The 22,500-nt window shown below is 37.3% G+C and overlaps 1 protein-coding gene and 1 non-coding gene across 3 annotated transcripts in view; both read left to right on the top strand.

The window, feature by feature from the left end:
- The first annotated feature begins 2,484 nt into the window (after window positions 1-2,484).
- The window catches only part of LOC138033515 (folliculin-interacting protein 1-like), a 30,424-nt gene continuing 10,408 nt past the window's right edge, over window positions 2,485-22,500 (top strand). The window contains exons 1-17 of one of the 2 annotated variants that reach the window (XM_068881274.1): window positions 3,433-3,573; window positions 3,676-3,705; window positions 5,481-5,598; window positions 6,969-7,079; window positions 7,991-8,091; window positions 8,410-8,478; window positions 10,005-10,135; window positions 12,968-13,060; window positions 13,275-13,405; window positions 14,088-14,167; window positions 16,346-16,469; window positions 17,255-17,311; window positions 18,239-18,354; window positions 18,940-19,057; window positions 19,878-19,930; window positions 20,298-21,434; window positions 21,998-22,051. In XM_068881274.1, coding sequence (XP_068737375.1) covers window positions 3,506-3,573; window positions 3,676-3,705; window positions 5,481-5,598; window positions 6,969-7,079; window positions 7,991-8,091; window positions 8,410-8,478; window positions 10,005-10,135; window positions 12,968-13,060; window positions 13,275-13,405; window positions 14,088-14,167; window positions 16,346-16,469; window positions 17,255-17,311; window positions 18,239-18,354; window positions 18,940-19,057; window positions 19,878-19,930; window positions 20,298-21,434; window positions 21,998-22,051 — 2,591 coding nt within the window. In that variant the 5' untranslated portion in view covers window positions 3,433-3,505. Of the gene's footprint in view, window positions 2,674-3,432; window positions 3,574-3,675; window positions 3,706-5,480; window positions 5,599-6,968; window positions 7,080-7,990; window positions 8,092-8,409; window positions 8,479-10,004; window positions 10,136-12,967; window positions 13,061-13,274; window positions 13,406-14,087; window positions 14,168-16,345; window positions 16,470-17,254; window positions 17,312-18,238; window positions 18,355-18,939; window positions 19,058-19,877; window positions 19,931-20,297; window positions 21,435-21,997; window positions 22,052-22,500 lie in introns of those variants that run through there. The other variant, XM_068881273.1, reaches the window with a different exon arrangement.
- Window positions 17,012-17,084, top strand: Trnaa-ggc (transfer RNA alanine (anticodon GGC)). Its single transcript has one exon. It is a non-coding gene; the product is annotated as a tRNA-Ala (tRNA).

Raw genomic sequence — 22,500 nt, 5'->3', positions numbered from 1 at the left:
AACTAAACGGCGGCTTCGCGATAGAAAAACCGAACATTTTAAGGCCCCAGCTAAAAATGACAATACTTCAGCCATTGCTGACCACGTCAAGGCCACTGGACATAACATCAAGTGGGATCATTTTGATATTTTAGCGAAGGGCAAAACTGACTGTCATTGTAAAATAAAAGAAACCTTCTTTATTCAAGAACTTGAGCCAGCTTTCAACGTCAACGTCGGAAGTGAAAAGCTGATGCTTTATTAATCTTTTCTGTTTTTTTTATTATTATTACAATTATTATTATTATTATTATATATTTTACTGTTAAGTATTTGCTTAATCTAGGTTCCAGTCCCCTCATCCGCTTTGTTATATATAAATAGCTGTTTTAAATTTCAACGGTTACTTTTGAAAATGTATGTAGAGCACATACGAAACGTCAAGTCATAATCAAAATGAACAAGTTCAATATGTTTATCACTGCTGTTTGTGTCTTATTTTGATCAATTGTAACTTTTATCGAGAAATATCCATTCCGTCGATAAAGAAACGGCAATTCTGAGGCACTCTGGGATTGTCGTTCAACACAACATGCTCGTCTTCGTCATTTTGAAGTATGACTCCAAGGCAGATTCATAACTATTTCCGCTCTCACCAAAAACCTGAAAACTCCAAGAGCACGTGAACAAAACATGCTGGTATGCCGCCAAAAACGTTGTGAATTTCATGACATAACCGCCAACGTTTCATTGGTCAAAAGTGACACATAACCGGACAAACCGTAAATTAATTAACGTTTCAAAAGTAAACCTTCGCGCGAAATTCGTCACTTCAAGGAGGGACGCAAATAGTAGTAATTATACAAGCAAAATAAATCTAATTCTGGGATTTTTTTTTTAGCAGAATTGTAAAATCTCGTTTACTCACTGCGTTAGGTCATTGTTATATAAAGACATTACCTCCTGACGTTGAACATTGTGATCTCTTGTGCGCGCGGAGCTCTGAGGGTCACCTCGCAGCTCTTGCAAGGTCTCACCTGATTGGAGACCACCCTTGAGGTTTAACAAAAGAACAAATAACAGAAACAATGGACCCTAGGCCTAAAACAAAAGGGCCATTGTTTCTGTTATTTGTTCTTCTGTTAAACCTCAAGGGTGGTCTCCAATCAGGTGAGACCTTGTAGGAGCTGCGAGGCTACCGAGCTCTGATAAGCTTTAATAGATTGTGCTAGTAAAAGTAGCATATTATGCTACTAGCGGTGCCCATTTTTTGCCCAAATTTTGCTCAAATTATGCCGCTTGTTCTTAAAATTATTCCTTTTGCAAAATGAGCGAAACAAGCAAAAAGTCCCGGGGGGGGGGGGGGTACTCCCTTATAAGGGCTTAATGGCGACGTGCGGCGAGCCAGGGTATGTTTTTTCGGGATTTTTGTCTTGAACAGGGTATCGAATTTATCATTTTTTGTCTTAATCAGGGTATTGATTTATCAATTTTTGTCTTAAACTGGGTTAAATGTCTTAAACAGGGTATCAAAAATCGGAATTCTGTCTTAAAATGGGTAGGAAAATCAGCGATATTTGTCTTAAACAGGGTCTGGGTATGAGGGACCGCGCCGCACCTCCCCAACCAGGGATACATCGAGTACCCCCCCCCCCCCCGCCCCGGGCAAAAAGTCTAAAAAAGGCGTATTACGATCGTATAGCAATTCTTTCTCTTCTATTGTATTTTGCTTTCTTTGTCTTAAGGCAACGGTGTCTGGCTATGTTTGCTGGTTCTGGTATGGTCTCTAGCTGCAAGTTATCGGGTGACGTGGCTGACGCCATTTGGCAAGCTTGCAAATGAGAGGCCTAGGCCATGCCTAGGTTGACGGTGACCAAACACCATCTGGCAACTTCCGGTCCCGTCACCCCGTGCCAGACTGCTAGCCTTCTAGAGAGGTTCTCTCTCTGTTACCAAACCGAGAATGCGGATAAAACATTCAACAAAAATGGACTTAGGCTTATCAGTGTACACCTATTATGCTAGCAGTGCCACATTTTAAAAATCGATCAGCGAAAATTATCCCAGCACAATATGATATAAAATCCCATGCACCCCTAAGGAACGGAATGGCGTAGCTGAAAAATATTAGTGACATTAAATGGTTCTGTGTTCCTTAATTCTTTAACACTTGTGAAAGTGTTGGGGTTTTTTCGCCTACAAAAAATAGTTATCTCGATATAAAAGAGTTTAGGTCCTCGATATGAATTTAAATTGTTAGTTTCACTTTCTTGTCAATAAACTATAATACTTCCTCGAAAAACGGCAGAGGTACAGGTGCTCTTCATTAATTAACGTAAAAAAAAAAGGGTGATATCCCGCTGGTCTATCGGTTACTCCGAATCCCGCTCGTTGCTGCCATTCTAGTCTATGCCTACGAATTGGTCACTAGTCCGACTCTGGTTGTCCCGTGACGGTCATTTTCACCCCCTGCGTGATTAATAATAGGTCACACGGCAGCTCGATTCACTGAGGCAGTAGCGGAAAATTGCACTAGCGACTGGTTATAGGTCCTGGCTTTTACGGCGGAATGTTTTGAAAAATGACTTATAGCAGGGACCACGACTTATACCACACGCCGAGATTTTTCCTCCCGTATCAAGAAAAACGATGGCTATTGAACAGACTAAAGAAACGTCAAGTTGCCACAGAAAGGTACACAGATAATTCATATTGTAGGTTGGGTTGAGTGAAGGAAAGGCTGCCCTGAGAAAATTATTACTTTATCGGAAAAAAAAATGGAGACCTGCCCTTTTCCAGTTAGGGCTATCGAAATATTCTCTCTTCTACAATCTTGCTGCCTTTCCTTCGTTCCACATAATGCGAGCACGTCCGAAGCCTGCATGGCTTTTACCGGCTGGGAACAAAGTTGCAGTTTGTTTGTCTGACTGACAATCAATGATATATGCTTTCTGGTTTTTTTTTTTTTTGTTTCTTGTCGCGTCCGAGATAACTTTTAAGCAATTGTGTTTTCCGTTTTCTCGCTACTCTAACTGGACATTTGATTTCAAATTTTGCAATATGACTCAAACGTGACTAAACAACCGTAAAAGAAACTTTGTTTTTTGCATGACGTACGTGACGAAGCAATGCCGTTATCATGTGCTATAAGTTTTAAAAAAACCGTAAGTCTCTATAAGCGTAATATTTCTGCTTTAGTTGTTTTCCAACATTCCCAAGATAGCATCTACTTGAATTGTGTGACATATTTGTTTCGCAGCGAGAATAGTAGAAATGACCGAATTTGGATGAAATGAAAAGGAACTTTCTAAATCACGCGCACGTCATTAGATATTCTGCAGAGTGCGATCGCGATTTTCATTGACCAATCGCTTTGCAGCACAAATTTTCGCGCCAAGTTTTTGCCAATCACGTGCCTGCGAAGGTGTTTTGGCGTATCATGTGACCTGTATGAATTTTTTCCTGTCTCTCCCTTTGATTGTGTCCGTGAGTCAGAGATGCGAATTTTGGGTGAAAAATTCTGCTAATGTTGTCGAAAATCTTCTCCTTTGGAAATCGCAAAACTGGAAAAAAACATGCGGATGCCGAAGAAACGTAAGCTTAGTTTCCCGAACACTCCATTTCCTCGGTTTTTGAATCGCATGTTTTACAAATGACCGCCTAATGTATTGTGTGTGAACATTTCGTGTTTCGCAGTGAGACGAACGAAATTCAGGGCACCAAGAGGTGAGGTTTTTTTCTTCTGCGTTTTTTCGTTTCTATGACGCTGGTTTGATATAGTGGCTTTTAAAAAAAGTGGAAGAAAGTATTTCCCAACTCCTTAATTTCGCACTTGTCGATTCAGTACTTTCCTGTATAAACCCGTGACTCTTTGAGCAACGTAAATTATGTGCCATGTTGATTTCAGTCATTTGCTGCGTTACGACTGTCGTAAACAAATTAAAGTGCTGTTTTCAAAAAAAATCTTTGTTTGCAGTGTGTTGAAAAAAGAAGGGATTGCCCTTCTGTCAAATGAATTTTCCTCAAGTGAGCCCAGATTATTTGTTAAGCAAAGCATTCGTGAAGAAGCTGACACAATTTATGCAAATCTTATGTATGTCCAGGTTTAGCTCGATTGCACGCAAGTTTACACCTATTTGTAATTTTCTAGGAACCTGACAGACTGTTGAACTTTTTAGTTCATGTCAGTAATGCAAGGCTTGTACTTAGATATCAATTGTACTGTACTTAAATTAACCGTCATATCGACTCGCCTTAAAGACCTATTCAATACTGGTTATTTAAATTTCAGTTCTAGCCTTTACTGATGATTGTCTGAATGCTGTTTTGATTTTAACGCCTTGTACATTAATCAGCGGCCAGCTACGAGGAATTTAATCAGAGGCCAGCTTCCAGGAATTTAGTCTTAGAATGTCTCGTGACGCCAAAGCTCTCAAAGAATTTCCAGACTTTGATCGCGCAACTCTGATTATCAGCGTTCTACATGACCCTGAGAACTCGTGACCCAAATTGTTTACATATTTTTTTCATTGTTTTGTAACCACATAATTCAGGATTTTGGCAGTCCAAAATCCTGAATTTTTAAAGTTGATTTGGAAGTCTTTCCAAGAAGACAAAATGCTAGCTATTGTAAAAATGTTTGTTGACCTTCCTGTGCCTATTCGTTTTACATCAGTAAAATTTGTAGTAATACTAATAATATGATTGATAACATTAATTGTAATAGTAATGATAAATTTGGAACATTGATGAATATCCAAAGTAAATTCTTTTAAGTAGTCACCTTTGTCTTCCAAGAAAATACCACAAAGGGGAAATAGACTACTTTCTCTTTTGTGTATTTTCCTGGAAAGACTCAACTGTAGATCTTAGGGAACTGCCACTCTTGACTGCCCAATGTGTTTAAAATGACAGATGGAAAAGTCAGGTATAATTAGGTAATCATGTGTAAATGGTGCCTAAATTTTGTTAAAGAACTCTTAGCACTAGGGTAAAACTCCAATTAAGCGCAATAATTACAAATTAATGGTCTGGAAAGAAGAAAATTGAATCCGAATTTTTGAAGAGATGGCAAACTTTAGTTTGACAAAAAAAATTATTTGAAAAAACAGATTTATAACACCCTAGAGTAACATGCATAATAGCATTGATTCCAATGTGGATGGAAGTTACCTTGGTTACCTGGTTGGTTGAAACTTTGGTTTAATTCCAAGTTGATTTGGAGATGTACATGTAGCTCAAATATTCTCGGAGAGGATTTTGATATTTAAGAAATTATTTAAGTACAGATTTTTGTGGGAGAAAAATACCTAACACACCCTTCACTGATAAGATGGTTAATCTGCTATAATTTACACGTCTAAAATTAAGCATTCTTGCTTTGTGATAAGAAGATTATTTGAAGGACGATTGTAGCAAGCCCTTATTGAAAAATTGTTTGAGTAAAATTTGTAATGCAAACAAGATAAGTAACCATTTTTGTTTTTTCTCTTTATCAAAAGGCCCTTTCCACAGTTGGAACAAGATGAAATACGAGTGCTGGTGTTCAGGGATTGTGATCGTAAAGGAAAGACATTGCTTTTTGACTCCAAGGCAATTGCAAAGGATGGCAACCTGCAGGTATCCACGTAGAGACCATAATAACATGTTCAACAGAATTATATTATGGGAGACAGGGCTAGGAGTAATTTTGTACCTTAAAGTCAATAATAATAATAATAATAATAATAATTATTATTATTATTATATTATTATTATTATTATTATTATTATTTTTGTAATAGTAGTAGTAGTAGTAGTAGTAGTAGTAGTACTAGTAGTATTGATCGAATAGAGCAGGACTGGCTTATTGGTGAGAGCACTGGCCTCCCATCAATTTGTCTTGGGTTCAATTCCCAGGCTCAGCATACATTTATATGAATGGGTTGCATTTCATGGGTCTCTACTTGTACTCAGTTCCAAGAGGTTTTTCTCCAGGTAATCCAGTTTTCTCCCTCCTAAAAAAATAACAACATTTTATTTGATTTGATTTGAATGTACAGCGACCTCAATTAGTGCCGTCAGGAGTAATAGAAGACTTCACACCTACTGTAAAGTTCATCTGGTCTCTCCTTCTTCTTACAGTGTAATAAACCTTTTATTTTTGATCTGGTCTCCTATCATGTTGCATTATTTATGAATAGATTTTAAAATTATTTCCTCTTGTTTTTGGTACCTTCTTTTCTGAAGTGAGTGAGGTTAATCAATATAATACAAGATCTGCAGCAAAAAAATCATATACCTTCCCAGAGTTAGAACAAACTACAGCGTATGGTAAATGTAATTTAAGGTTTCAAGCACCTACTGTATGATCTGGAATTCAAATAAAGAACAGATTAAAACTGCCTCTTTTTCAAAATTTAAATTAAGTCTTAAGGAACATTATCTTGCATTAACATTATATCGATGATACTCTTCGTAAATAGGTTTAACATAAAAGGAATTAAATTACATTGTATTCTTTGTAGCTGGGCTTAACTTTTTAAGATTATTTTATACACATTGTAGATGTTACATTTGTGTGCGTGTTAGTGTTATGCTTGTGTATACGATAGTTAGTGTACATGTATATGTACTCTCCATGCTGTACCTCTGCTGCTAACATTTAATTTAACTTATTTGATCCAGTGCCTTGACATTTTAGCTTTTTAGTTATTTCAGGGTGCTGGTACCCTTAATTAAGTTATCATTTTTATATTTAATTGCTTTTGTAATTTAGTTTATTTAAATCTCTGGGGTACAATAAACATTTTGTTGTTGTTGTTACACAATAATGTTTAAAGTTGAATAGCTAGTGGGATTGCGCTTCTTCTCATTATTGAATTTATTGCCCTTATGTTCTACAAAATAAAAATTACCTATTATGTCATTTACATGTCTAAAATTACCTAGCTGTGGAATTTTAGTCATTTTTTTTTTGTTGTACTACGTTTCTGTGTATTTGTTTCCAGGACGGGTGTCATCACAAAGGCAATGAAGCCGAACTGAAGCGTTTGTCAGGGGGGCCAAAGGTTGACCCAAAACAAGGAAGCAAGTCTCCAGCACAAAGATGTAAACTACATGTGAGTGAGAGAGTCCCTTTCCCTTCAATAACAATAGATTTAATCATTGAAAAGATGGACTGAAGGAAAAAAAGAAAGGTTCTTTTAATCATATTACCTGTATACTTGACTGCAGCATTTTAATTTGGAAGGTCACTGTCTAATTGGATTGTGTAAATATTGACCTTAAAAGTACACTGAACCTGTACAAGAATGGTAAAATGTATTAATTAAAAGCAACAAGTTCAAGGGTTAGAAGTGTCCAGCCTTCTCAAAATATTTTTCAGGAGCAGGTCATAAGGAAGGTGGAGACGGTTTGGTGCTAAAGGCTCCCAAGCGAGTGCCCAAAGGACGCAAGCTTCTAGGGGGGTCGCAGGGAATGCTCCCCTAGGGATTTTTTCAAATTTAGACATTCAAAGATGCAATTTAGTGCAATCTGGTGGATTTAAAGTGACGAACTTTCACATATGGAATAGACACTTGCTTGGAGTCTGATAAGAAACACTGCAATGCTAGTTAAATAAACATTTCATGTGCACGAGGCAAAAAAAATGTTGTGGACACGAATTTGTACGTCAAACAAACTTTTTTCAAGACTTCATGTTCGAGCTAAAAATATATTGTCTGACAATTTCTGACTGGAAGGAGACGGTCAAGCTTTCTGAGGAGGGGGCTCAATGAGCCGTTGACCGGGTGATTTTGAGAAGACTGAGAGTCATGATACTAAATTAAATTTGAACAGCCACATTCCTGCATATAGTCATATTTTTTTTAAACATCATTATTTTATTGATGACTTGCTCACTGATTAGAATCACCTAAACTTGTGCACAAAGGTCATTGGTTTGTCATTATTTTTCAGAATTTGCATGAATGCTGGTAGTACATCATGTAATCATGAGATAAAACTTGTGTCTGTGTTGTGATTTTAGCACTCACGTCCAAGTCAGGATGCCAAAATGCTGGGAGAAATGATATTTGGATCAGTTGCAATGACGTACAAAGGGCAAACTGTTAAAGTCCATGAAATAAGGTTTGTTTATATTCAGATACATCAAAAATATTTATTTTTAGCAGTTATGAATTCAATGTTCCAAAAATGTTTCTCTGTGCCACGGGCAAGCTGTTGAATTTTAGATATTTGTTCCCCTGTTGGTTTCTGTGAATGCAACATGTGCTCTTTTTACAAATAAACAAAAAACCAAACTGTTTTCAACAATCTGTGCAGAAATATATAATTTATATATTTAAAATTCTCCTGAGTTTTAGAGTTCTCCATGTTTAATTTTGGTAACTTACTATACCAGTGTTGAGTCTAACATAAATATTATTTAATTAATTTACCTTATAGAATGCCACATCAACTTCTTCTCACCAATGTTTTTGCTGTGAAACCAAGAATTGTCATGCCTAATTGTTGGTAAGGGTTTTCTTCACATTTATACAAGTTTTTTCGATTCAACATGTAGTACATGTAGTGGTAATAATAATTATTGACTTTCTGTGAACAGAACAACCCGGGAAAGGAGATGTTATTGAAATTCTGCAGGCTTAAAAATGCTGCTTGTAGAGGATTATGGTGGTCCCAATTGCTGTGGTGGCCTGCATTCCTCTTAACCCATCTGGAATCCCATGATCTTTCAACAAAACACTCCAACGATCAGACACCACACGCAAACAACCAACTACCAATGGTGCAATCTTTGTTGACACCCAAGGCTACTTCCTGAATTCCTTAGCTGGCCAGAGGAAAGTAGTTGATTTTCGCATCCTTTTTGGTCACCAGGCTCCTAGCCCAAGGCACCAACAAATTGACAACATCGACTCCTTAGCTTGTTCGATCCACCAGAGTAACATCTGGATGATTATATTTTCCATCTTCTCTGTTGTCTTGACGCTGCAAATTTCATGAGATCTCCACATTCCCATCCTCTGACACATCACCTCATCCTGAACATCCTTATATACGATCTTATACGGCACGTCAGCACACTTCACACCATACTTCTGACAAAGGTCCTCAGTACACTCTCAACCGCATCCAATCATGCTTCCTCCAGTACAACCACTTACCACAGCCCAACTTACCACACACTCTACACTTACGATCTACACCCTCCCTCTCAATCCTAGCCTGAAAAAACTCTTGTTCACAAAGCCTGCTCCTGAGCAGCAAAAACATACCCCTCCATTTTCTTCCCCAAATCTTCACTTGCATCCCTTATAAACTTCCCATGTAACCTCTTCTGAGGAAACGTCTCTGTCCCGCTTCTTGTACTCTTTCTTTATTTCTCCCACCTGCAATGTCTCTCCAACAACCTCCAACATCCACTTGTCACTTGATTTGATATATCCAAACAGACCATTGAAGTTCCTCCTCCTTCACTCAATCATGTCCCCTCTCACTATCCAAAAAATCCAAGTGCTCCGTTGCAGGAGTCAAACCATTCTTGTCCCCAGAGTGTACGGTAACTTTTCTTTTGGTGAGCGCCAAGAACACAGACTCTGGCCACAGCCAAAAATACGCACAGTCGTGGTAATGGTATAATGTTGTAAACGCTGGCAACTGTTGCCGTTTGAAATTTCTGAGAATGTGCAGAAGAGCCGGAAGTCCATGATTCACAGACTTCCTGCTTTGCCTGTGGACAGAATCCGTGTTCTTGGTGCTGGCAAAAAGGAAAGTAGACTCTGAGTACGAGAATGGAGTCAAACCTGCAACATTCTGATTGCTAGTTCGGATGCTCTACCACTAAATTAGAGCTATGCCATTAAACTAAAAAAATATTTTAAGAGTCCTGTGTAAGATTCGAACTTATGACCTCCGTATAACCTGTTGGATGCTGAATCCAAGGTTGGAAGTTGTGATGTTTGGGATTAAATCCTTTTTCAAAAAATGCTTAGCAGTCAGACTGAATATATTCCGGTAAATATTTGTTTTCTGCTTAGTGATAGCAATGATTATCTGAGTACCAGCAGTCAGGCAGATTCTTTGCTGGATGACAGCTCCAGAATTGATCCTGAGTGTGGTTCACTCTCATCTCAAAGCAGCTTTTCCAAAGAAGAAACAGGCCTCATAGGTATTTGCTCATTACTTTATTTACATGTTTCATGTAGATGACATTATTTTAAGTACACCAACCCCCATCTTATTGGGGACCTGAGGGCTGGGGCAGTGGTAAGAGCACTCCTTTTCCACCAGAGGGACTTGGGATTGATTTCCGGATTCAACACCATGAGGCAACGCGGTGTGGGTAGAGTGTGTTGGTTCTCCATTCTGCTTCGAGAGGTTTTTCTCCGGGTACTCCAGTTTTCCCCCTTTCTTCAAAAACCAATGTTTTATTTGATTTGTTCTGATTTTAGTTGATTTGTGGTCTCCCCAATTTGTAGAGCTCTCTTGCTCAGCTAAACAACCTTGAGACATGAATATTATTATTATTACTATTAATTATTATTATTATTATTATTATTGTTATTGTTATTGTTATTGTTATTGTTATTGTTATTATTATCCATTTAAAAGTGTAAGTTGGGTAGATGAATGGTAAATTTAGGAGTCTTTTATTAGGGGCTTCAGTGCTCCAAGCTAAGAATTTTTGAAAGTCGCCTTTTGGCGACCTTCACTTCTAAAAAGGTCGCCAGGGATATGATTTTGGTCGCCATCAAAAACAAAAAAAAAATTAACGTTTTTCATTTTTCTGATGCACATCGTGCCATATTCAATGAAAGGGAAACCGCTGGCCGTTTTGAAAAAAAAAAAAAGAACAAAGAACCGTTGTCGTTAACGGATTAGTCGTTATGTCTGGTGGCCATTGCATTCACCCTACTGGGAGGCCAGCCATTCGCCTTAAACATAAAAGAAAAAAAAGACATTGAGCAAAAGAAGGAAGGAAAACATGCAAAAGATAAGGAAATCAATAAGAGATAAAGAGTCGACCAGAGAGAGTCAAAGACCAAAGCTGTGGTTGACCTGCATTAAAGAGGGTAACGTTTTATCAAGCACATGACATCACTGAAAAAGAATAGCATGATTTCCAATGCAAGGATGAGATCTTCACTCAAGACATCATTTTAAACAATGTTTCTTTGGAGAAAAACTTTATAATTTCATACGTTGTTGCATTCGGTATGCATTGATGACAGTCATTCGTTGCAATAAAAACAAACGTCACCAATGTGAATACATGCTACAACTGCCGAAAATGGTTCAAACACTATTTAACAAGGCAATGCTCCTGAGCTAAATGGTGTGATGAAAAACTTCATTGCTCTTAAAAAATGGATATATTAAATCCAACAGACATGGTCTTGTGAGCATTGTCGCTTCCCACTTTGTATAGCTTAAATATATAAAGAAAAAATGTCCCCTAAAATTTTCCGTGTCCTCGAAGCTTGGACAAGAGCCATCAAGATAGCTGAAATTTTGTGATGAGCCAAACGCCCCTCACTTAAACTTTCGAGACTTCCAAAGTTCCCTGATATATCGGAACAATAAATATTTTTAGGGAGGCTCCAAATTAACCAAACAGGCTTTTGAAGTATAGAGAAATCCATTTTAGAGTCTTCCGACGCATTTCAAAATATTCCGTTGTTAGATCGATGCCTCTGTTAACTCCGTTTATGTGCTAGGTTATGTGCCAGACAATTACGCATACCGGTAATTAAACATTAAACATGAATGTGTGACTCAAAAAACTACCGATCTGTGGGAACAGAATATTCTTATTGCTCAGTGTTTCAACCTTGAATCGCCCCTACTGTTTGTGAGATTGCCTATTCTCCATGCAGATAGTAAATCATATGCTTACCTGTTCTTGCGGAAACTTCATGGCTGCCTGTGTCAACCGAACAGCAAACGCAAGTGAAACGTTGACAGTTCCGCGGAAAAAAAAATTGCCAAAGGCGTGCAGAAAGCCGCGCGTGCTGGCAAAATTTATATTGAATTTCTTTATTCCGAGCAACAAAACACCACAAACAAAACGGCAGCTTCTGTCGGTACCGGAGTTTACTGAGGTACAACAAAAGAACCAAAGACAAAAAGCAAAAGAATTCCAAATAAAGACTAATCCCAAGTGACCAAAACACAGTGCTTTCCGGTACCGCCTGCAGAAAGACCCAACAAAACACTTACTGAGTTTTTGTGTGATGGAAAGGAATGGACTAAACTTTGCCGCTCACTTAGCATTTTTTTTATACCGACCTAATTCAAACCAGAGTTATTCTGTCTCATTTACGGCCAGTTTTTACCCAGTCCAAGACTGGTAACACGTCGAAAAGTCATGCCCACTCAACAGGCGGTGAGTAATGTTTGTAGTCGGCCAGTCCCTGTTTCCCCTCTTCCTTTGCATCAAAATGGCCGCTGCTCGATTTCACGATTCCGAACGAATAGTCGAGGAATGACATGTTTTTCAAGACTTTAAAGAGCCAGAAATTATGAAAGAAAAAGACACGAAGCAGTTTTGTGGTCGCAAGACTTCTTAGTATGTCTGGATGTAAATTAAAATAATCAAATGGCCAGGAAATAGGTCGCCAAACTGGCGACCTTCCCGACAGTTTTGGTCGCCAATCTTTTTTTCTACTCGCCATGGCGACCAAAACGGTCGCAGCTTGGAGCGCTGGGCTTATATGTTGGAAGCCATGTTCTGAGCAAAATGAAATGTCTGTTAGAATAGTGTTTCAAGAGGGATTTTATTCATTTCGTCCCTCTTAAGGACAAATATTCAATAGGAATGGGACATGAATTTTTTCCTATGTTGATTGTACATCAAACTGAATTATAGCCGGCGTTTTCTTTCCCTTGAACCAGTTGCAGCAGTCAAAGCTTGCATGTGTTTAGGTTGTCTCCCAAAGCAGAGATGGAGCATGCATGTCAACTGTATGTTACAATGTATCTGTTTTGTTTTGCATTTCAGGAATATCTTCTAAGCCTGTGGATGTGCCAGGATCTTCGCCAATTCTTGTTATAGATGCGGATGGAGACAGTGGATTTACTGCCTCTGTTGACAGTAAGGAGAATAAAATTAATTAAATGTAATAAATAATGTTATTGTAATAGTTGCAGTGACGATGATGCTGAATAATACAGATGCAGTAAATAAAAAATAAATGCCAAATATCTAATGCTTACGGTGAAAAACATGCAAAATTTTGTCTTAATGGTTTCAAGAATATTTTGATTGTCATTAACTCTGTAAATGAACATGTATTCTCTTTTAAAAGGTAGCTTTTTAGATGAGAATGTATCATCAGCATCTTCACCATGTGGAAGTTACCATAGGCGTCTTCATCGGAGCCATGCCACCAGTATTGATCGCAGCTTTGGACGGAAGAGTGAAGAATTATCAGGAGATGTATGTTTGACTAAATGATTTCTTGATTGAAGTCATAGTACAATGTTATGTATATTGCTGTCCACAAACAATACAATCAAAGAGAGGTATTTTTTTATGTTGACTCCTGGATATTCAGAGAAAATCTGACAACTTTGCAGGAGTTGAACTTGCCACCTTCTGATTACTACAAACACCTGTCAGATTGTTTCTGGACTGTCAGAATGTTTCCGTACTCCAAAGTTTTCGTTTATTACCTGTATACAACTTTGACCATCAAAAGTGATGTTGAAAGTTGTGTAATACCGTCAATTTTGTGTATTACACAACTTTGACGGTCAAAGTTGTGTAATAAATGAAAAAGTTAGAGTCCGGAAACATTCCGACAGTCCAGATACAATCTGACAGGTGTTTACAGTAGTTTGTTTAAATCGTTTGGTTTAACCCTAACCCTAACCAAAACAAAATAAGAAAAAGTCACAGCGGTTTTGCATTGAAGACTTCATTGAAGTTGGGATGATGAGTTCAGGGGGCTCAATCAGTAGAAATTTGAACAGCCATTGACATGCCATTTTCATCTGTAACATCTGTCACTGACAACTGGTTGTGTGGGTACAATTGGTTCAAAGAAAAACCCTGGGAAAAATGCCTGAGCTTTGCTCTATCATGTTTTTTACTGTTTATTTGTCATTTTTTGTGGCAGGTTTCTCCACTCATGAGACGTAGGCCAAAATTGGGAGTTGGAATCATTTTATCCCTTGGAGATAATGAGGAAAAAAGCAGGTACTGTAAGTTAAATGTGATTTTGAATCATCAAAATTAATTTTAATGCCAAAATTATCTTCCTTCAGATGTACACTGTACATGTAGGTGCCAGTTGTTTAAATAATATTATACCAAAGTTAACTTGGAGGTCTACAAAGTTTTAAGTACATGTACTGTAAATGCTTGAAAAAAACTTGAACTTTGTAATGGAAAAGAACTCTCTCTTATGTTCATATGTTGTAAATGACCCTACTGTACTTTCAAGGACAGCAAAAGGGCAGTTGCAAGTTCATTTTAAAAGATGCCCTTTGTACGTACAGTACTCAAGTTGTTGCTGCACTGGGTTAACCCATTCACACCTCAAACGCCCTAGGATGCCCCCTATTGACATGGCTTCTGATAGGATGCGGAAAAAAATTAAAGATTATGCGGAAATTTTTGGCCATATTATGCGGAAACATGCGTTGATTATGCATAAATTACACCGGATTATGCGGAAACTTAAACAAGTTATAAAACTAATAATTAGGCCCATCCAATGTATTTACATGCTTACGGTAAATCCGTAATCGAAATTGCAACCAATACAATCGCATTTGTGACTGAATATTTGCCCTTAATTGTGATTAAAATACATGGAGGAGTCACCAATTTGCGACCAGCTTTCGCCGTTGAAATAAAAGGGTTAGCAGTTGGGATTTTGTCGCAACTTTTGGTAAAATAAATAAAGCGATAAAAAATTGTTTTGTTTCTCATCGTGAATTTTGTTTCAATTTGGAGATAATGGAGCAAAATTGTAATACCTTTGGAGCGCGATCCATTCCCTCAATCATTGACTTAGGGTGCGTTTGATTCACCGTATTCCGGAATAAGAATACGTGAAGTGATGAATTCAAAACGGTATGTCTGGCGTTTTGAAGCAACAAGGATAATAAAGGTATGTTTAAAACAGCATTTTAGCAGCTGTTCGACATTTTTAATGTGAATCTCCGTAAAAACGAAGGATTTCTAACTTGTATTCCATGTAATCATATTCCGGAATACCGTCAATCGAACGCGCCCTTAGTTTCTTATCAGTTACGTCATTTGCTGAAGTGTAACTGTTTCTCATCCAATGGAAAGCATTGTAGGAACAAAAACTAGTGTCCAGGCTCATTGGCGAAAAATTGCGCGGAAACTGCTTACGATCTTTCTTACAAACTTTCATCTTGCGAACGAAATGGTGTGTTTTCTTCAATGTTCAGGAAAATAAGTGTTTCAAAACAGTCAATTTCTTCGGCTTTTATGTTTTTGAGGATGTTAAAGAGCTGCTTTATCACTAATATCAGGTATTTCTTCTGTTTTTTGCGAAAAATATCGGAATTATGCGGAAGATGCGGATTTCAGTGGATTATGCGGATCCGCATCGCCGCATCCTGTCAGATGCCATGTATTGATGAGTAAAATCGTCTGGTGTTAGATGTCCAGAGTAAAATCTATTAAGTCTCTCTCAGGGGTCAATGGGTTACATGTAAGTAGAGCAATTAGGCGAATGAAACCAGTCTTACATGTAAATGTGGTAAATTATGTGGGCAGACACTAAATCTATTTTTATTTTTTACTGTATATAAGTTCTATTATTATTATTATCATTATCATTATCATTATCATTATCATTATCATTATTATCATTCCGGATTTCTCCTAATTTATAGGAACCAAGAACAATAATTTTAAATTTTTGATGTTCCTTTTAACGAATTATTTTCTGTAAATAGTACTATTTTGTAAATTTAATTTAGAGATAATTCTGTAAATCATATTTTTATAGCTCTTTGTATGTTACTTATGTGATGAAATTGCAGATTATGGAATTGTAATAGTTATCCAGGCAATTTTTTAATTTTGTATATTTTGATTAAGAATTAAAGGATAATTAATAAAATTAAAAAATATATTATTATTATTATTATTATTATTATTGTTATTATTATTATCATTATCATCATCCTTTTGGAAGGTTGGCCTCTTAAAAGTACTTGAGGGACAAGGGACTACATGTAGCTTGCACTGATCACCTTTGCCTGAAAATGACATTCAGCTATCTTCATTACAAGTCATGTCTATTGACATCTGTCCATGCTGAAGTAAATTTTGTTATTGTAAACAGTAAGTTGTTCTTCCACCTTTTTATGGAAGTTTTTGTGTTTTCTGCAGGGCTCTTCAAGGCTTTTTCTTTGCTCATTTTCCTTTGTTTGAGTCACATGTAAAGAGGCTCCGACTAGCTATTGAAAATGCTTGCTTCCTGAAATCAAAGTCATTTACCGCTCAAGTAATTGAGGTATGTTTTACAAAGGAAAAAAATCTAAACGATATTTCCTAGAATTTAGCTGTCTTCGGGGTTTCAATAGAAGCCGGTTACCGGCGGTATACCGCGGCCTGCTTTGCCTCACACTGCCGGCTAGTTTGCATTGATTTTCACTAAAAATGCTATCATAAACTTGTCAAACTACCGCCTTTAATGGGCTATCATGGACGGCTATTTCAGAAGTTATTGAAAGCCCTGTGTCTACAGTTTTAGCTTGATTACATTATGAAATACATGCAAATGTCTGTTGGAGAATGGTACTTGAGGAAAATATCTACACTTAACGATTATGTGAAACTACGATCCTCACAGTTATTTTAGCAATTGAGTCTCTATACACTTGCTAAAATTGTGTTCCTAACTGTGAGGATCGTAGCTTCACTTGATTTCATATCCGCAATTCAATATAATTATGATTCATTTTATATATGATATCATTTCGTTCATTGATTCATTCATCATGGGAACATACAATTATTTTATGTTCCCACAAATGACCATCTCCCAACATCAGTGGCTTCATAGCTCAGTTGGTTAGAGTGTCGCACCGGCATTGTGAGGTCATGGGTTCAAACCCCATTGAAGTCCTGAATTTTTCAGGCTTCCCTACGCAATTACATAAATTGCGTCCATAACTGGGAAGATCATGGCTTCCCTTGATTTCATATCCACAGTTCAATACATGATTAATTTCATATATCATTTACTTTACGAAAGACTATTATTCAAGCACTTTCTTTTCTGTTTTTGGACAATAGGCTGTCAATGCATTCAAGGACAACATTCACAATCTCCTGGCTGCACCAAGACTCAAGGTACCTAATAGCCAAAATTAATTATTATGTTTTAACTTTTTTAGGTATGGTGTTGTTATCTAAATGTACATGTGTTAAATAAAATCAGAGATGTGCTGGGCAAATTGCCTGGCATGTACATGTACTGTACATTATTTTGCCACAACTTTTCCTGCATTTTTGTTTTGTTTCCTGCTTTATTACCGGTACTGTAATGTTCAATAACCACTGAAAATGCCTAGCTACAAAACCCTGATCATGACCATCAGAGCAAAATCTTAGGAAAACTCCACATACATGTACTAGTACTGTAAGGCTCTTTGCTTCATTCAAGTGAAAGTTGCAAATTGTTTCTTAAACTCTTGTAAGGCCATCAGGGTCTATATATTATTAATTTACTAGAAGTTAACAAGTATAATGTTGTGGTTCTCACAGCCGATGCCAGTTTTGTCTTCCTGCATTACTTTGGTGGTTCCTATCTTTAATTCTAACATGTACACTTAAGAAATTTCCCAATGAATTGATTGTTACACAGAAACATGTATTTAAAATGTATTGAAACATGTATGTGGTTACTGTTTTGGTGCAGAATTTGCAGTGCTCAATTCAAAATAGTGAATTTAGCATGTAGTGCAGCGCTCGCTTCTATCATCACGACTTGGATTTTCTGGCGAAAACAATTCCGTGTAAACACTTTCAAACTGCATCGATTTTGATGCAGTTTCGAAGTCATGAAACTGTGTCGATGTGAAACCGCGTTTGTGTAAATGCTGCCTTTGCTGCAAATGCGATTACAATAATAATACTATTATTTTACAAGGCTGCTGCCTAAGAAAATGTTCTGACCGCTAGGCAGCAGCCTTGTTTTAAAGCAAACTCAATGTTTATGTAAATATGTTGTTTGTCAAACAGACTTATTGTTACGGTTTATATTATTTTCTCCTCTAGGAGCCAGTATGGTTGAACATGATGAGTCAATCCTCTCACCGTTCACAGCTTTGCGAAAAGTTTATGGTTCAATTGACTGATTGTCTCAGATTAGGAAATACCAAAGAAACTAATTTGTAAGTCTTGGTGAATCTCTTGATTCTTTTCTGAAACTATTCAGTTTATCCTATGCAGGTTTACAATGGATTTAGCACCTGAATAACTTGAATGACTGGTTTTCCAAAGAATGCATATTATTCCAAAAACAGAATAGTTTTTGCAACCAGTGGGCCAGAAAGTAATGCACCCCAAGCTATTTAAAAAAAAAACAAAAAAACAACAACAACAACAACAACACCAGGCCCCAGTTGTTTGAAGGGTGGATAGCACTATCCACTGGATAACTCAATTGGTTTTGCTAGTGTTTATCCAGTCGATATCCAGTCGATAGCATTATCCACCCTTTGAACAACCAAGGCCAGGTGTCATTGACTATATGTTGAGTAAAGTGTATTCTCCCATCTTATTTGCTGTTGGATGCAGAATGAACGGTGGTGAGTCCCAAAAGAACACATTTGCACCAAAAATTAAGAATAGTATATTCATATTGGTTTCTTTTGATAAGATTGTCCTTGAAAGCACTTGTTCAAAAATTAATGTCCTTAAGTTTTGGCTGGAAAGGTATATATTCAAATTAGCAAGTGACTTGTTCTCAATTGCAGTTTCATTACGGCAGTACTGTCAGCTGTTTTGCAATATCACCTTGCTTGGGTGTCAACAGTTATGCCTGCTGGAGCTGCCCCTTGTCGAGCTTTCTTGGATAAACACTCGTCTAAAACAGTAAGACAGACATCCTCTGTACATGTACTTGATTGTCACAAATTTTGATAGAATAGTATTATTCAATAGATAACATGCTACTGGGAATGTTATCATGCAACAAGATTTAACTTAATTAATGTGATAATAACAATGTCAAGTAATCATTAAGAAAAGTTAACAGCAGTGATACGTTATGTACAAAATAAACAGTGAGGAATATGCATTAAATTAAAGTGCACAATAGTAAATTTCAGGGCCCGGTTGTTCAAAAGCGGATTAATGCTAATCTCAGATTAAAAATTAACCAAGGAGTTTATTTCTCTAATGCCAAATGCTGTTCAATGCTGATATTCGGCAAAACTTTACATTAGAAGAAGTCAATCTTGAAAAACAAAAATAAACAGAAGAAACTTTCACTAAAAAGTTGAAAACATGAAACGAAAGTTTACACTAATCCTGGATTAAGTTAATTGGCTGTCGAACAACTGGGCCCAGGGCATTAATAAGCTTTGACAGCTGACAAAGACTGTCGGCTACTTCGCGCAGAAGTTGGCTTTGTCTTCCTTAATTGAAGTAATTGGATAGAGAATCTTAAAAAAACCTGATTATTAGTAGATAAAATATGAACTGGAGGTTTGTGTGGATTGGGTGTTTACAATCATTGAGCCATTTGATTTGTATTGACATTTACAGAGGAGCACATGTGACTCATGTAAACACTAATTTTTCATGCCCACTTCACTTCCACTAGTGAAGTCACCTTCATTCCTTTCACCCCTGAAATTTTGTTCATGTGTTATTAATTTTGCTTCATTTTTTTGTTTTGTTTTTAAATAAGCTGGATCTTCTTGCACAATCTCATCCATACAATCCTTTGTGGGCACAGCTTGGGTAAGTCTTCACTGCACATGTGTTGTTTTCATCACAGACCCTCTATACATTTCTACATTATTCTAAATTCTTGGTTTGCACTCATGTGGTAAGACAGCCATGTTGGTATACAAAACAAAAGCAAAATGTCTCTCATGTTTAATTTGCATAATAATAGAGCCAAATTCTCCAAAGACTTTCTCACTATTGTCTAGTACACCAACATGGCTGCCAATGACGCCAGGTGCAAGCCAAGGATAACCGATAGCATCATCATTAAATGGGAATTGTTTGCTATGAAATCTACTGCCCAATCCATATTCCAGTGATAGTGTATTGTTTTACCTATAATTTTATTGAGTTAATTTAGCTCTTCTTCGATCTGCAGAGATTTGTATGGTGCCGTGGGATTTCCTCTTAGAGTGGCAAAAACTGTTGTTGTTGGAAAAGATTCGAAAATTGTGGAACAAGTTGTAAATATGTTAAGTTATTTTATACGATGTACTGAAGTAGTTGAGCATGTTCAGAGAAGAGACAATGTGAGCAAGGATGGTTTTCAAGAAAGTATTTGTAATGTTGGAAATGAAAATACCACTTCCCAATCTGAAAAGACCACTCTCATTCTTGGGGAGGATTCATTGGAGACTTCTTGTTTGACAAATGATGTCAGTTTTTGTGCACAATTCAAACAAAATTGTGCGGGTAATTCCAATGACGATCAGCAATATGAATATGAAGAGAAGCAAGACACAGAGTACATCCACCAAGAAATTTTAAAACAGTTCAATGGAATTCTGTGTTGTTCAAAGTGTGGAAGACCAAAGAACACGGCTTTGGGGAACGCTTGTGATGACAAAATTTTGCAGTCATTTTGTAAATGTAATGGGCTCTCAAGTGGTGGATTGCAAAAGGAACTGAAACATTTTATGAAAGATTTAAATCACTCCAGTCGGACGTTTCGTTGTTACTGTTGCCACGATCTTACAGATAGCAATCTTGTGTTGTCCAAGGAAACATTAATACATGAACATATTTGTGACTTGCAAGAGGAGTTTTGTAAACATAAAGAACATGGGGATTCTAAGGAAAATCTTTGCCTTGATTGTTTATCTAAACGTCTTATGCATAAGGACTGCAACAGTTACCTTGAGAATTCTGAAAGTGATTGTCTAAGAAGATCCTTTCAGTCTGATCATAGCAAGGATACCTTGAGAAATTGTAATGGACACGTGGGCAATTCGTATATTTCCGAGAGAGACAACAGTTTCTGTGATAATGAAGCTCCAGGTTTCGTCAGGGGCAGCGTGCTAAAGAAAGGACCAAGCAGAAAAGAAACGATTGCGTCACATGGACGCAGTGGCTCAGCGGACTCTGGAATTCATCAGAGTCCACTCAGTTCACCAAATGTGCAACAACCAGAGAGGTTTTTGTTGAGTTCGTCACTTAAACCAGAAGATTCAAAGATTCCAAAAGAGCTGTTGCTTCCAGATGTAGTGAACATAAACTGCTCCAATGATTCTAGCAGGTAATACTAACAGTACTGACTGTATGACATCTTGTGCATTTTGCTGATGAAAGGACTCCAGGTGACATTTCGGGTTAGGTCGGTTAATGGGGGATGACTTTGATGTGGTTGCACTGACCACTGGCTGGCTAAATTCAACTCCTTCGCATTTTGCAAGCTAGCAAACTGAAGTGCATACATTGTTCAGACACCGGATGGCTTTATCCAGTGGATAAGTCACCATGCGACAGTTTAAATTTGTTGAAGGATTGCAGTATTTGTTTGCGTAACTGGGAATTATGCGCACTCTAGGTACACCTAAGTAAAGGTGTGTATGAAAAACGTGGTCAATTTTTAACATGGAGTATATTTTATACTCTGGGTTGTGACTTACATGTATCCTCTGGCCATTGAACATCTGGGGCCTGGTCATTAGGAGATCTGGGTTCTAACAACAAGAAGTGCTTACACTACCATTCCGTTGTATCAAATATCCTTGCCAGCTGCTTTTTGTTAGCATCGATTTTCACAGCCATCGAATTGTTTTGATTTGGAACATGACCTGTTTTTCACTTTCATTGTAGCAATGTGGATGAGTGGAGAACTTACAACAACTTTGGAAGATCTCTTTTTGCCGGGTTAGTTGATGCCTTTTCTTTTATGAAGTGTCTAAGCAGTGCTCAGTAGCCAAAACCGTTTGTATACATGATGTAGATCTGGGCCCGGTTGTTCAAAAGCCGATTAAGGCTAATCCAAGATTAAAAATTAACCGAGAAGTTTATTTCTCTACTCCCAAATGCTGTTCAATACTGATATTCGGCAAAACTTTACATTGGAAGAAGTCAATCGCCAAAAAGTTTTAAACTTGAAACAAGAATTTACGCTAATCCTGGATTAAGCTAATCGGCTTTCGAACAACCAGGCCCAGGACCAGTACAAATCCTTTTGTTATGGAGCTTTATGTTTTCTTTTTGTCAACAAAGTTACTCAGTTCCGATTGGGAAAGAGTAGTACAATTTTTATCCTAAGTTGTCCTGTTTTAGTGTCTGTGTTAAGTCACCGTGAAAACCACATGCACTTGACAAGG

The sequence above is a fragment of the Montipora capricornis genome, chromosome 14 (assembly GCF_036669925.1).
Source record: "Montipora capricornis isolate CH-2021 chromosome 14, ASM3666992v2, whole genome shotgun sequence".
In the NCBI taxonomy this organism is placed as follows: Eukaryota; Metazoa; Cnidaria; class Anthozoa; order Scleractinia; family Acroporidae; genus Montipora; species Montipora capricornis.
The sequence above is the reverse complement of the archived record's forward strand: the minus strand, read 5'-3'. Positions and strand labels throughout refer to the sequence as shown.